Source organism: Salvelinus fontinalis, chromosome 31 (genome assembly GCF_029448725.1).
Source record: "Salvelinus fontinalis isolate EN_2023a chromosome 31, ASM2944872v1, whole genome shotgun sequence".
In the NCBI taxonomy this organism is placed as follows: Eukaryota; Metazoa; Chordata; class Actinopteri; order Salmoniformes; family Salmonidae; genus Salvelinus; species Salvelinus fontinalis.
The window spans coordinates 37,702,873-37,718,587 of record NC_074695.1 but is presented as its reverse complement, the minus strand read 5'-3'; the positions used below and the strand labels follow the sequence as shown (position 1 = coordinate 37,718,587).

The following is a 15,715-nucleotide window of genomic DNA, read 5'->3' as shown; positions in this document are numbered from 1 at the left end:
ATTGAGAGCCCCCCCCCTCACATCTCTCAGTAGCTTCTTACATAACAACCGAGAACATGATCGACATCTGTTTAGACCCAGAACATTCCCCAGAGGGCCGGACTCCTCTAGGACATCTCACGCATCCATCAGTAAACCGGAAACTAATTGGCTAACGGACTGGAAGTTGATGTGATAAGTGCGATAACATTAGTTCAAACATATGTTTTGACGTGTAGACTTTATGTCTTATAATTACATTTTTTAAATATATATATTTCTTCACCTGGCATACCTTTTTCCGCAGGCCTGGCACGCATGGGCGGTGATGAACTTTGAGGCAGTGCTGCACTACAAGCACCAGAACCAGGGCCGGGACGAAAAGAAGAAGAAGCGCCACGTCAGCGGCACCAGCGCAAATAGCGAGGCCAGCAACAGCGACAGCGAAGTAGACAGCACCGAGCACAGCCCTGTGCCCTCGCCGGGCCAGAAGAAGGCCAATGAGGTGAGGGCCATCTTAGATTCTCCTTCACCATACTCGTCCACTAACGCTAACCAGCTCTTTCACTTTTCACTCCCGGACAAATTTTGAACTAACTTGACAGACCTGTGCTTCAAATGTTGCATAAATCACAAGAGAATGTTTGAGTTAGGACTATGACTGAATGCCTTGCTTGCTGAAATCAAGGTACAATCATTTGCAATTCTTCCTCTTCCTCATTCTCCCTCTGTTGTTTGGCGAGTTCAGGACCTCTCCAAGACGTTACTCCTCTACACGGTTCCTGCTGTCCAGGGCTTCTTCCGTTCAATCTCCCTCTCCAGAGGGAACAACCTCCAGGACACCCTCAGGTGAGTCCCCACATGGGGCCAGGGCCTATATTCACAAAGAGTCTGAAAAGGACACTCTTACTGACAGTTGTGGCTGCTTGGCGTGATGTATTGTTGTCTCTAACTTCTTGCACTTTGTGCTGTTGTCTGTGCCCAATAATGTTTGTACCATGTTTTGTGCTGCTACTATGTTGTGTTGCTGCCATGTTGTTGTCATGTTGTGTTGCTACAATGCTGTGTTTTCATGTGTTGTTGCCTTGCTATGTTGTTGTCTTAGGTCTCTGTTTATGTAGTGTTCTGTTGTCTCTCTTGTTGTGATGTGTGTTTTGTCCAAAATTTTTATTTTATTTATTTTTAATCCCAGCCCCTGTCGCCGCAGGAGGCCTTTTGGTAGTCCGTCATTGTAAATAAGAATTTGTTCTTAACTGACTTGCCTAGTTAAATAATAAATAATAAATAAATCCCTTTTTCTAAATCCATTTTAGATCATAATGAATAAGATTAGATGGACAGGGAGCACCTGATCCTAGATCAGCACTCCTACTCTAAGATGGCCAGTAGTCTGAAAGCCCAAACTGACAACACTGATAGACGCTGAGTTGAAATATGTGGAGAGGAAGCCCTCTGGTGGCAGAGAGAAGAGCTCCAATTCCAATTTGTGTCGTTGCACGCATTGCTTGGTGTAAATTTGTTTTGCTTCGAATGCGGTTTGAAATTCAGTTTTTTTTCCCCGTCTGAACCTGTCAATAAAGATGCAATGGATACAAGAGACTGTTTTTGACATGATGCTGTTTTCTTTCTCCAGGGTCCTGACCCTCTGGTTTGACTATGGACACTGGCCTGAGGTCAACGAGGCACTGGTGGAGGGTATCAAAACCATTCAGATAGACACCTGGCTACAGGTACGCATCTCACATGCATGTTTTTGGTTTGCTTTTATTGTTCTGTCCATTGTGATAAGGGTACTAGAAAACTGAATTATTCCCAAGGGCCATGTTGGTTTTGGGCCATGAATCATCCATGAAATAGTCATTCAAGAAAGTCTCTTACAGGACGACAGTAACTGAATAGTAATTCCGCATTGCATTGCTCCGGGGTGTTAACAAAATGAAGTCTCCCTCTCTTGCCCCCTCGTCTGCAGGTGATCCCCCAGCTGATTGCCCGCATCGACACTCCCCGTGCTCTGGTTGGCCGCCTCATCCACCAGCTGCTCACCGACATTGGGCGCTACCACCCCCAGGTAATGACATACTGCTGGCATCCAGGCTAGGTGCGATGGCCTAGGACGCATATCTCTGAACTGGTATTGCGTTGATTAACTCTCCCTCCCTCTCGATCACTCGACCTCTCCCCCGCTACCCTCTTCTAGGCTTTGATCTATCCGTTGACCGTGGCCTCCAAGTCAACCACCACTGCCCGCCACAATGCTGCTAACAAGATCCTCAAGAACATGTGTGAGCACTGCAATACACTGGTCCAGCAGGCGATCATGGTACGTGATTCCTGTCGGTGTACGCACTCTACCTCACGGTACAGCTAGCAACAAGTGGCTACAGTCTGTTTTACCATTTAGACATACAGAGCCTTCAGAAAGTATCCCCTTGACTTATTCTACAATTTGTTGTGTTACAGCCTGAATTTAACATTTGGATAAGTTCAGGAGTAAAACATTTACTTAACAAGTCACATAATAAGTTGCAAGGACGTAATATTGTTTAACATTGGTAGATGGGTAATAAAAAAAGCAGGCTTTGAATATCCCTTTGAGCGTGGTGAAGTTGTTACGGTAAGTACTCTTTGGATGGACAATGTCTACACTGTATTTCTGATCAATTTGATGTTATTTTAATGGACAAAAAATTTGCTTTTCTTTCAAAAACAAGGAAAATTCTGAGTGACACCAAATTTTTAGACTGTAGTGTGTGTATATATTTGCAAAAAAAGATATGGGGGTTGGAAGTGATGCAGACAATTACACTGATGGAAGCTACAATCTATCTGCAATATTAAAGCTGATCTACCCCCTAAACAAATATATATATATATATAATACAGGTGTCTTTCCTAACTCGGTAGCAATAGAGGATGGAAACCGCTCAGGGATTTCACCATGCCAATGGTGACTTTAAACAGTTAGAGTTTAACGGCTGTTATAGGAGAAATCTGAGGATGGATCAACATTGTAGTTACTCCGCAGTACTAACCTAATTGACAAAGAAGGAAGCCTGTACGGAATAAAAAATATTCCAAAACATGCATCCTGTTTGCAACAAGGCACTAAAGTAATACTGCAAAAAATGTGGCAAAGCAATTCACTTTTTGTCCTGAATACAAAGTGTTATGTTTTGGGCAAATACAATTTAGTACATTACTGAGTACCACTCTCCATATTTTAAAGCATAGTGGTGGCTGCTTCATGTAATGGGTATGCTTGTAATCGTTAAGGACTGGGGAGTGTTTCAGGATAGAAAATAAACTGAATGGAACTAAGCACAGGCAAAATCCTAGAGGAAAACCTGGTTCAATCTGCTTTCCACCAGACACTGGGAGATGAATTCACCTTTCAGGAAAATAACCAATAACGCAAGGCCAAATCAACACTGCAGTTGCTTACCAAGAAGACGGTGAATGTTCCTGAGTGGCAGAGTTACAGTTTTGACTTAATCTACTCGAAAACCTATTGCAAGACCTGAAAATTGTTGTCTAGCAATGATTAACAACAAATTTGACAGAGCTTGAAGAATTTTGAAAAGAATAATGGGCAAATGTTGCACAATCCAGGTGTGGAAAGCTCTTAGATACTTACCCAGAAAGACAGAGTATTGACTCAGGGGTGTGAATACTTTTGTAAATGATATATTTAATTTTCAATAAATCTGAAGAAAATGTACCTGTTTCCGAAGGCATGAGTCACTTCCTGTCTCCCCAGGTGAGCGAGGAGCTGATCCGGGTGGCCATTCTGTGGCACGAGATGTGGCACGAGGGCCTGGAGGAGGCCTCCCGCCTCTACTTTGGCGAGCGCAACGTGAAGGGTATGTTCGCTGTGCTGGAGCCCCTTCACGCCATGATGGAGAGGGGCCCGCAGACCCTCAAAGAGACCTCCTTCAACCAGGTCCGTCTTTTGTTTTCTTTTGTCTTTTTTAAAGTCATGTTTATAGTCTTTATTTTGTAATGTATTTTTTCCTATTTTCAACATTTCATTTACCAAGTTACAATGATTGACAAATGTGCAGAAATCCCATGTATATGTCAATTGGAGACATTGAGGAAGTGTATGAGTTGAAAGTTAGGATTAGTCCCGCAGTCAAATGACCAATTGACAATGATGTGTAGTGCTCTTTGACCTGGATTATTGGTAAATGGCTGGACAGGTGGAGTGAATTGGCTGCGGTTCTGTGTGTTATGACAGGCCTACGGGAGGGACCTCATGGAGGCCCAGGATTGGTGCAGGAAGTACATGCGCTCGGGCAACGTGAAGGACCTGACCCAAGCATGGGACCTGTACTACCACGTCTTCAGACGGATCTCCAAGCAGCTACCACAGGTGAGAGAATCACACCAACCTACTCACACTCTGCTCAAGTCAGTTTGGGCTGTCTCCTAACGTAAATCCTACACTGAGGCCAATTGGAGACCTGCCAGTCTTCGTCTGAATTCAAAAATCTCTCTCCTCTTCGGAATCAGCCCTTCGTTGGTTGTGCCAGTTTAAAAACTAAAGCATTCAGTGAAAGGAGTCAAGTTGGCTCACAACCAGTTATGTGTGGGTAGTGTACATTGCTACATTCACATCTTTCTTCAGAGCTATGAGATTTTATTTTGCTACTCTTGTTAAGGCCCACGTTCATTTATCCCTTGACACTGTAAGCTGATATATCTAGGTCATGTCAGCATCCTGAAACAATGCAACCCATTCAGCGATGATCCTGAAGTGGCTGCTAGTGTAAAATAAATAGCGCTTCCTAGGTGTTGCGTCTGTCTCAGTTGTTGTTCCAGGTTAAGCCAAATGCATTCTCATCGCTACAGTATTTCACTGTAATAGGCCAACAATAGCAAAACTCCTTCAGAGTCAAGTGAAAAGAGTACACCAGTGGGTAGTTTTGTATCCTTTATTTATACAGGTGAACCCATTGAGATGAGACGCCTTTCCTATGAGGACCTGTCTAGACAGTGCACGAGCAAAAGAGACAGACGGTTAAAGTGGTGACAGTGAAAGACGGAGTGAGAGACTGAAAGAGGCAGATTGACGGTTGGAACGCGGCACAATGAACCCTTTCATCTGCCAGTAATCTGATCTCCCTCCTCTCTCTCTCTTCCCTCATCTATCCATTATTTTATCCATTGATCCCTCCCCCATCCATTCCTTCCTGTGTCCCAAGCTGACCTCCTTGGAGCTGCAGTACGTGTCCCCCAAGCTGCTGATGTGCAGGGACCTGGAGCTGGCCGTGCCGGGGACCTACGACCCCAACCAGCCCATCATCCGAATCCAGTCCATCGCCCCCTCGCTGCAGGTCATCACCTCCAAGCAGCGGCCGCGTAAACTCACCATCATGGGTAAGACAACCACATAGCCTCCGAACAATGCCCCCGCAGATTCACCTATATGGGTAAGACAACCACATATCCTCCAAACAATGCCCCCGCAGATTCACCTACATTGGTAAGACAACCACATAGCCTCCGAACAATGCCCCCGCAGATTCACCTACATGGGTAAGACAACCACATAGCCTCCGAACAATGCCCCCGCAGATTCACCTACATGGGTAAGACAACCACATAGCCTCCGAACAATGCCCCCGCAGATTCACCTACATGGGTAAGACAACCACATAGTCTCCGAACAATGCCCCCGCAGAATCACCTACATGGGTAAGACAACCACATAGCCTCCGAACAATGCCTCCGCAGATTCACCTACATGGGTAAGACAACCACATAGCCTCCGAACAATGCCCCCGCAGATTCACCTACATGGGTAAGACAACCAACCACGAGGCCAATAAGAATAAATAGAAAGGGCATCTCCATTCAAATCAATGATGATGACACAAGGGGTGGACAGGCAGCCATTTTGAGTGTACCCATGTAAGGAAGTAAAAACAGGAAGTGTACCCTTTAATTAAATGCGGAAGACACATTTCAGTTGAATGCATTCAGTTGTACAACTAACTAGGTATGCCCCTTTCCCGTTCCCTTAATCTGTGCTGTGATTTGTTGAGTCATCTCGACTGGCATTACAAAAAATGTATTCCATTGTCATGAGCCACATCAGTTAGCGTCTTTTGAATGAACATTCTACATTACCATGGCAATCCAGCATCAGTTGATGGAATATAAAAAATAAAAAACATTGCGTCACAATACCAGGCAGCCATTGCGATGGTACACATGAGTTTGGCAGTCAATTGCCAGGGTTTGAGCTTCCAAGCCCATTCTATTCATTTTTATTTCTATGATTAGACCCACCATTTACCATTGATGGAAAGGAATCGAAAGGGAATAGGATTAGTGGGGACAGTGGACTACAGGCCCATTGTCCTACTGCGTCCACTGGGAGTATTGGCTAACTACACAAGGAGTTAGCTAACTATGTATGACCATCATAGTAGTAGGGGTATTAGATTTTTTTTAAGTCCCATTTGTTTAGAAATGAGTGTGTAGGGCTATTAAACGATAACATTTAATCAAGTTAATCGCAGGATTTGCTGTGATTATTCTCACATTTTGAATTTGCTCAAATTAAGCTGTAATTTTAAGATTTTCATACAAAAAAATTGTACAGGAACATTGACATCTTGATTTTGTCTAAAGTAACAGTTAGAAAAATTGGGTAAATTGAGAAAGCACACTTTCTTTAACCTCAATTGTAACTGGTTTTCACAGTCCATTGTTTTCAGCTGTAGAGATGATGTATTTGGGATGTTTTCAGTGATTTTTAACACTTTCAGACAATGCAATTAATCGCAGAAGAAATAACTTGTGCACTAAAATTACTAAAAGTGATTAACTGATTAACTCTGACCGCCCTAAAGATGACAAGTCAGGTCATCTATAGATCAATGAGAAATGCAAACATGCTGTCTTTTGGAGCAATTTACTGAGTCAGAAGTATAATCAATATGTGGTATGTGTCATGCCATCTACCTGTTTATAATGCCATTATTGTCCTCTGCAGTTTAGCAATGTGATGACAAAGGATTATCCCGCAACAGACTTTTTCATCCCACTGTCATTGTAAAGTGATAAACAGAATTTTACACTAATTCGCATGCATAGGAGTTCAGGGGCTATATGTATCAACAAGCGTCTCAGAGCAGGAGTGATCAAGCGTCTCAGAGCAGGAGTGCTGTTCTACAATCAGGCCCCCCTATCCATGCAGTCTAATTCATTACGATCTTAAAAGCAAAACTGATCCTAGATCAGCACTCCTACTCTCAGACGCCAGTTGAATGAAAGCCACTGTCTGAGAGTTGACCTGTGTTGTGGTTCCCCCTGCAGGCAGCAATGGCCATGAGTTCATGTTCCTCCTGAAGGGCCATGAGGACCTGCGGCAGGACGAGAGGGTCATGCAACTCTTTGGCCTGGTCAACACACTGCTGGCCAATGACCCAGCCTCTCTACGCAAAAACCTCAGGTAGACAGTACACACACATTTCAAGATTAATGGCTGGATTATTGCCATCGGGGGTGAGAGTGTGTGTGAGAGATTTTCGGTGTCTGCTGTGCTTCTGTAAAAAAAATATATAATTTCCCAGTTACCATATTTGTGTATTGTGTCCCTCTCTCAGCATCCAGCGCTACGCAGTGATTCCCCTGTCCACCAACTCTGGTCTAATTGGCTGGGTGCCTCACTGCGACACCCTCCACGCCCTCATCAGAGACTACCGGGAGAAGAAGAAGATCCTGCTCAACATCGAGCACCGCATTATGCTCAGGGTAAGAACCTGTTCAGAATGGTGCTTTTTAGACATGGTGTACACTGAGCAGAGCACTTGCTATTACTAACCATCTGTTGATTAGCCATGAAGTTAAAGGGAATGTACACTTTTATACACAATATAATATGAATGTTGTTACTTGTCCACTAGTCTTAAATGTCAAGTCTCAAGAAGAAAAAAAGACAAATAAAGTATTTATCCGTGAACTGAAAAAACGTTAAACAAATGGACAATGAGGTTCTATTTTACGACCAAAGGTTGTGCCATCTTGATGTTGTGGTGTGTATGTTTGTTAGATGGCTCCAGACTATGATCACCTGACCCTGATGGAGAAGGTGGAGGTGTTTGAGCACGCCGTCAACAACACGGCCGGAGACGACCTGGCCAAGCTGCTGTGGCTGAAGAGCCCCAGCTCTGAGGTAAAACCCTGTTTCAACCTTAGACAGTTGTCATAAGACTGACATACCTCTGTTTACCACCCGTAAAGCAGTCTGACATAGCACGTCATTAGGTGTTATAGCTAACAACTGACCACTCAACTGACCACTCACATAAGGCTGCTGAAGACTAATTAAAGGTGGTATCTGTAACAATTTAGTGAACATTTCAATTTGCTCATGGTTTTTTGAAGAATGTGGCTCAGAAATACCTGAAATATCTTGGTTCGCCTTTCTGTTGCAGGGATGTATAGTAGTGTTATGTTTACTCCTGTTCTTCTTCTCAGGTTTGGTTTGACAGGAGGACCAATTACACACGCTCCCTGGCTGTGATGTCAATGGTGGGCTACATCCTGGGCCTCGGAGACAGGTGAGGCTCTCCACCAATAAAAGTTCAGCAGTGGTAGTAGATGTTTAAAAAGTGAAATCATCTTGCTTTGCAGGTGTATTGGAGCAGATTTATTGAACAGTTAATATACACAACATACAAAGTATCAAATAGTTATGTTCGTGCATGGGGCCGAAACATTAGCATGGAAATAAATATGTGGTCCAGTGTGTAGACTACACTCACTCAGTTTCTCTCCATTTCCTCTACAGGCATCCATCCAACTTGATGTTGGACAGACTAAGTGGCAAGATCCTCCACATTGATTTTGGGGATTGCTTTGAGGTGAGCAGGGGCCTCCAAAATCGGAACCCTGACTGAATGTACACTATTTATACAAAGTATGTGAACACCCCTTCAAATTAGTGGATTTGGCTATTTCAGCCACACCCGTTGTTGACAGGTGTATAAAATCGAGCACACAGCCATGCAATCGCCATAGACAAACATTGGCAGTAGGATGTCCTTGAAGAGCTCAGTGACTTTCAACGTGGCATCGTCATAGGATGCCACCTTTCCAACAAGTCAGTTCATCAAATTTCTGTCCTCCTAGATCTGCCCTTGTCAACTGTAAGTGCTGTTATTGTGAATTGGAAACGTCTAGGAGCAACAACTGTTCAGCCGCAAAGTGGTAGGCCACACAAGCTTACAGAATGTGATCGCCGAGTGCTGAAGCTCGTAGCCCGTAAAAAATCTTCTGTCCTTGGTTGCTACCGAGTTCCAAACGGCCTCTGTAAGCAACGTCAGCACAAGAACTGTTCATTAGGTGATTCATGAAATGAGTTTCCATGGCCGAGCAGCCGCACACAAGCCTAAGATCAACATGCGCAATGCCAAGCTTCAGCTGGAGTGGTGTAAAGCTCGCCGCCATTGGAAGCACGTTCTCTGGAGTGATGAATCACACTTCACCATCTGGCAGTCTGACGGACGAATCTGGGTTTGGCGGATGCCAGGAGAACGCTACCTGCCCGAATGCGTAGTGCCAACTGTAAAGTTTGTTGGAGGAATAATGGTCTGGGGCTGTTTTTCATGGTTCAGGACCCTTAGTTCCAGTGAAGGGAAATCTTAACTCTACAGCATACAATTACATTCTAGATGATTCTGTGCTTCCAACTTTGAGGCAACAGTTTTGGGAAGGACCTTTCCTGTTTCAGCATGGCAAGAACCCCGTGCACAAAGCGAGGTCTATACAGAAATGGTTTGTTGAGATCAGTGTGGAAGAACTTGACTGGCCTGACCTCAACCACATCGAACACCTTTTAGATTAATTGGAATGCCGACTGCGAAGCCAGGCCTAATCGCTCAACATCAGTTCCCGACCTCACTAATGATCTTGTGGCTGCATGGAAGCAATCCCTGCAGCAATGTTCCAACGTCTAGTGGAAAGCCTTCCCAGAAGAGTGGAGGCTGTTATAACAGCAAAGGAGGGACCAACTCCATATTAATGCCCATGATTTTGGAATGAGATGTTCACATAGCAGGTGTCCACATACCTTTGGTCATGTAGTGTATCTGTGAACATTGTCAATGTTTTATAAATGTTTTTCCCACTACAGGTTGCCATGACCAGGGAGAAGTTCCCGGAGAAGATTCCTTTCAGACTGACAAGAATGCTGACGAATGCCATGGAGGTAGGAGGAATAACTCTCAGTGGTTTTATTTGACATACTCTTGTCAATAGTTCACATTTGCCTCTGTCATAGAAGGCACTTAATCCTGCAACTCAATTGAGGGTTTGCACTGCAGACTTGAGGAGCGAAGCAAAGATTTCCGGCTGGCACCCAGGCTACAATTACCTATCAGAACAGACAATAAAACTCCCCTCTCTGTTCTGTCAATCAATGTGTCCCTCCCCTGTGTGTGTTTGTCAGGTGACAGGGCTGGATGGGAACTACAGGATCACATGTCACACGGTGATGGAGGTGCTGAGGGAGCACAGGGACAGTGTCATGGCCGTACTGGAGGCCTTCGTCTACGACCCACTGCTCAACTGGAGACTGATGGACAGTAAGGAAACCACTCCGAAACGCCTCAAAACATCTTGGAAGCATCTTAAACACTTAAATACCTTTAAACCATCTGAAAACAACGACCCGGCAAACAATTGAGCCCTCTCTTTCTTTGTGGTCCACAGCGAACACCAAGGGAAACAAGCGATCCAGGACCAGAACTGACTCCTACACTGCTGGACAATCAGTCGGTGAGTGTGAAACAAGACGTCCATTTTGTGTCACTAACAACATCTGGAATGTTTCCAGACTGAATGCATCTTTCTGTGCTGTGTCTGTTGTCCAATGCAGAAGCACTGGAGGGGATCGACCTTGGTGAGACCACACACAAGAAACCAGGAACTACCGTACCTGAATCCATTCATTCCTTCCGTGAGTCTTTGGCTCAAGCCAATACTGTAAAAATGCATGAGGCTAACATTCCTAGTAGTTTCTATGGTGGCTATGTTTGTTAACGCTAGAAATGGTGGGCCTCGAGGGACCCCACTGTGAGCCAATGACTTGTCTTTTGGACTTCAACATTCTAACAGTCTAATAAATACATGTCATATATGCTATTGGGAAAATGATCATTTGGTTATGTTTATGAAGGTTTTAGGTAACATTAGAATATGAAGAACATAATATTTTTCAATACAATAAGAATATATAATTTTCAATACTTTATTTTACTGTAAGCTATATATTTATTTATTTTAACACACAAAAAAATGTTTTCCATCACAAAGAAATCTATTATAATTTTGTTTTGGCATGTCTTAAGAAGCATTATGGAAATAAGAAAATGTATTTCAAAGAACAGAATAGCATATTTTAAGTTGTTTTATGTTACTAGTCTTTGCTTAGGCATGTTCACGTGTGGAGCGCCTAAAATAATGGTCATTCTTAGAAAAAGTGGTATTTTGAAATAGAGCTCACCTTTTACATTTTTTGGTTATTTGGCAAAGCTACGTGTTCTAGAAACTGCTCTTTCTGCTCTGTCTGATGCTATATAGAAATCAAAATGTCTTACCTGAATCTAATCTAACTAACTGTAAGAGGATTTGAAAAAGTGTAATTTTGGAGCTCCGTTTTCCTGCCTCTGTGTCAATTCCAAGCTGCCCATCTCTTCATATACAATTTGACAATTGATAATATTTTCACCCATCAGACTATTGTCAATTTAATCTTGTCTTTTGGCTAATGTGTGAAATTAGTTTCGATATAGTTTAGGTGTAATTTCGGCGGGCCATCAGCTGCGCAGGCTGACTGGCGGTGAATGAGGGTCAAATTCTCTTTGTGATATCTAAATTTGAACAACATACGTGTGTTAAATATACTTATTTAGGATAAGTCAAGGACGTGGATGGGGGAGACATGACTAAAAAGGTACATGTGTTTTGTCAACATGACGCTTCCTGTGTTAAAACACAGCTATGAATAGTTGCTGAGTGGCAAGTAGCTTCTATTGGTTTTTCTTTCCTCAACAATCCTTGTGGAGGATATTGGTATGTGGAAGTACTATCTTTGCTTGTTGTTGGCCCACATATTTCCTCAAATGGCTGCTGGTACACATGTTAGTGTATCAGTCATCACTGTGTTCCTCTCCCATCAGTTGGAGATGGCACTGTCCAGCCTGAGGCCCTGAATAAAAAGGCTATCCAGATTATCAACAGAGTACGAGACAAGCTGACTGGTAAGTCTTTCCCTACACATGTAACTAAAAATGCTAGGCTATGCTAGCATATTAGCATTCATTGACTAATATGTGTTTGTTTTCCCCATCAGGGCGTGATTTCTCACACGATGAGACTCTGGATGTGCCAACCCAAGTGGAGCTCCTCATCAAGCAGGCGACGTCGCACGAGAACCTGTGCCAGTGTTATATTGGATGGTCAGTATGATCTGTTTGTTCTTAGTTAGCATCAGTTAGCCTACTGTTAGTTAGCATCAGACTAATACTGTAAGTTGGCATCAGTTAGCCTAGTAATCTTAGTGAGCATCTGCTAGCAAAGTACTGTTAGTTAGCATCAGTTAGACTAGCGCTGTTAGTTAGCATCAGTTAGCCTAGTACTATTAGTTAGCATTAGTTAGCCTAGTACTATTAGTTAGCATTAGTTAGCCTAGCCTGTGCTACATTGGCTCGTTACCATCATCAGTAACTGTTAGTTCGCATCAATTAGCCTAGCCTGGGTGCCGGACTGTTTCAGCATTCAACAATGCTATGGCACTGCCATGCTGTTTGACAATACAACTATAAGTTGCCTAAAGCAGGATCAGAGAGGTACCCAAACTACAAAAAAGTGTCTTGGTTGGGAAAACATTTGTGGCTTATGTTGGGAAATTTTTTAACAATGGTCACTGAACTTGTATTGTTTTTCATCCCCCAGGTGTCCATTTTGGTAGAAGAGCTACACTTGAAGAGTTACACAGCCTGTTTTCATCAAGTAACCATGAACTTACTTGGTAACTATGTATCTTGGTAACTATGCATCTCTCACGACTTAATGGTTAAGTCGTGAGAGATGGTCCATGGCAAGGAATTACATTTCCGAAGCTCTTTATCAAATTATGCCATGCTGACAGTGGTTTCAAGCATTTTACATTGACTTAGCTAATTACTTCCAATTTGGTTCCCTCATTTGTGTATTTTCGAAGAAGAAGAAATCGGGGGACTCGAGGAGCGCTGATTTAAAAGAAAAAAGTAAAGAAGAAGCCTCCGATAATCAAATTAGCGCCAAATCCTTAGTTTTAAGTAATGACTCATTAAACATTTAATCCCAGGATGTAATACCATGTAAAGGTAACAGCTACAATTATATACTGTACAAGGTAACAACCTGGGCCTCGTTTCCCAGTTGCGATGTAACTTAAGCATTACAATGATCGTGTCAGATGCCTCGTTATTTATGAGCCACATTTTAAAGTATTTCCCAAACAAGCATGTAGAGAGAATGTTCACTAAGTGCGTCGTTAGACCATGGGTCGATACTGATCGGATCGAAAGAAAAGCATCTCTGCTCTCGAATCAGCTTTCTCCATTCAAGTCTTACCTTAGCATTAAAATTATTACACAATACTGATGACAGATCAGCTGCTAGATATTACCACCTATGGCTGCAAATATTGAGGCGGCTTATTCTAAATGCTTACATTATAATTACCCACAAAATCTAGATATGGCACATGAGCACATGTTGTTACACATTTTTTAAATATATTGTAGCAAAAATTATAGACAGAATTAGCTGTCTAGAATTAGCTAAATATAATTAAATTGATTGAACATAACATTTATTTCAATGTAGCCTATAATGTATTTCTCTTTTGCAGTCATCTCAGTTTTCATTTGAAGCAATGTTTTATTACAAAGACATTGGCAACTTTGTATTTGTAGTCAACTTTGTTCTGAAGTTGACTACAACTGAGATCTTCTGTGTATAAAGTGACGTGGAATGGCAAAGAAGCATCTAACAATGCACTTAGCTGTTCTACCAGTGGTCTGAGGTAGTCCGTAAATAACACGCGGTTTCAAGTGTAACTTTAGTGACAATGTTTTGGGGAAACAGCTACTAAAGATACATTGTACGAAGGTTCTGACGATGTCTTTGGGAAACGAGGCCCTGGTTATTTGCTAGTGCTTATTGCTCAAGGCACTGGCTGTAAGAGGAAGTGCTGCCCAGTGTTTAATTATGTCATTGTCATCATGCTAATGCTTTCTACTGTGGCCATATTTGTAACAAGTTTTTTTTTTTTTTATCATTTAACTTGTTGCATCTGCTTCATAGTCCTTCATAGACCACTAGTCCATTGTATTATTGTGTGTTTATGTGACTATTTGAGTAACATACTGTATGCCTTTTGCTAATTTAAATATTATTGAAGGGTGTCCCATAATAGAATATGAATGGGAGTATTTGATTTAAGATGGTTGCATGCATAATTCTATGCCAATAAATAAAGATATATTGATACTTGTCTTGTGCTCTTTGCCATTGTCCAAATATTTATGATAATGCTGATCATGTTTGTATGCTTAAATGTTCCCTGCCTTTGCGTATCATCACCATATTTTCCTATAAACGAACATACAATTATGAAACTTCAGAAGCTATTTGAAATACATTTTCTTGGTCCTAAGGTCATAAAATGTTCATATTACATTGCAGGGAGTTTCTGTAAATACAATTTTGAAAATGGAGTTTTCATCCACCAGCGTATGGAGTTACTTTTTCTGCTATAAATTTTAAGTAAAACTTCTGAAGTTGAGAACAAATCAATATATATTGCAAGCAAAATATAAACCCAAAATATTCAACAAAGAAATCATAATTGCAAGAAAAACATTTTTAAATGTGCGAACAAATGAGTTAATTAAAAATTATAGTTTTCACTGAAACATTTTCAATTGTGATTAAATTAAACACCATCTTTAAATTGTTTTGGGGGCAGTTGTAAGTTTTGGCACATTCATTCCATCAGCATAGCACCCTGCTTCCCACTGCTGGTTTGCCTCTGAAGCTAAGCAGGGTCGGTCCCTGGATGGGAGACCAGATGTAGCTGGAAGTGTGTTAGAGGATCAGTAGGGGGCACCCTTTACTCTCATCTTTCTCAGCGGTCATAAAAAATCACATGAAGTTGAGCTATCACTCCTAAACTGGTTGGCCACTGGGGATGCATCATCTACACAGCCCTCTAAACCCTGCCTACACAGAATGGATTGATTGATAGGATTTATATAGCGCCTTTCTACTTACTGAACTGTTTTACATGAACTCAGCAAAAAAAGAAACGTCCTCACTGTCAACTGTGTTTGATTTCAGCAAACTTAACATGTGTTAATATTTGTATGAACGTAAGATTCAACAACTGAGACATAAACTGAACAAGTTTCACAGACATGTGACTAACAGAAATAGAGTAATGTGTCCCTGAACAAAGGGGGGGGTCAAAATCAAAAGTAACAGTCAGTATCTGGTGTGGCCACCAGCTGCATTAAGTACTGCAGTGCATCTCCTCATGGACTGCACCAGATTTGTGTTATTGGCTGTACGTGTGTTTATCCCATGTATAACTCTGTTTGTGTCGCACTGCTTTGCTTTATCTTGGCCAGGTCGCAGTTATAAATGAGAACGTGTTCTCAACTGGCCTACCTGG

At 42.2% G+C, this 15,715-nt stretch overlaps 1 protein-coding gene across 2 annotated transcripts in view; it reads left to right on the top strand.

The window, feature by feature from the left end:
- Positions 1-14,532, top strand: part of mtor (mechanistic target of rapamycin kinase) — a 126,589-nt gene extending 112,057 nt beyond the window's left edge. For both annotated transcript variants that reach the window (XM_055892524.1, XM_055892523.1), the window contains exons 39-58: positions 287-484; positions 728-828; positions 1,613-1,709; positions 1,949-2,047; positions 2,177-2,299; positions 3,737-3,919; positions 4,217-4,351; positions 5,184-5,358; positions 7,306-7,441; positions 7,596-7,743; positions 8,042-8,164; positions 8,470-8,552; positions 8,783-8,855; positions 10,127-10,201; positions 10,442-10,577; positions 10,705-10,770; positions 10,871-10,951; positions 12,174-12,254; positions 12,347-12,452; positions 12,949-14,532. In XM_055892524.1, the coding sequence (XP_055748499.1) occupies positions 287-484; positions 728-828; positions 1,613-1,709; positions 1,949-2,047; positions 2,177-2,299; positions 3,737-3,919; positions 4,217-4,351; positions 5,184-5,358; positions 7,306-7,441; positions 7,596-7,743; positions 8,042-8,164; positions 8,470-8,552; positions 8,783-8,855; positions 10,127-10,201; positions 10,442-10,577; positions 10,705-10,770; positions 10,871-10,951; positions 12,174-12,254; positions 12,347-12,452; positions 12,949-12,964 (2,235 nt within the window). In that variant the 3' untranslated portion in view covers positions 12,965-14,532. The remainder of the gene's footprint in view (positions 1-286; positions 485-727; positions 829-1,612; positions 1,710-1,948; positions 2,048-2,176; positions 2,300-3,736; positions 3,920-4,216; positions 4,352-5,183; positions 5,359-7,305; positions 7,442-7,595; positions 7,744-8,041; positions 8,165-8,469; positions 8,553-8,782; positions 8,856-10,126; positions 10,202-10,441; positions 10,578-10,704; positions 10,771-10,870; positions 10,952-12,173; positions 12,255-12,346; positions 12,453-12,948) is intronic.
- The last annotated feature ends 1,183 nt before the right edge of the window (positions 14,533-15,715 follow it).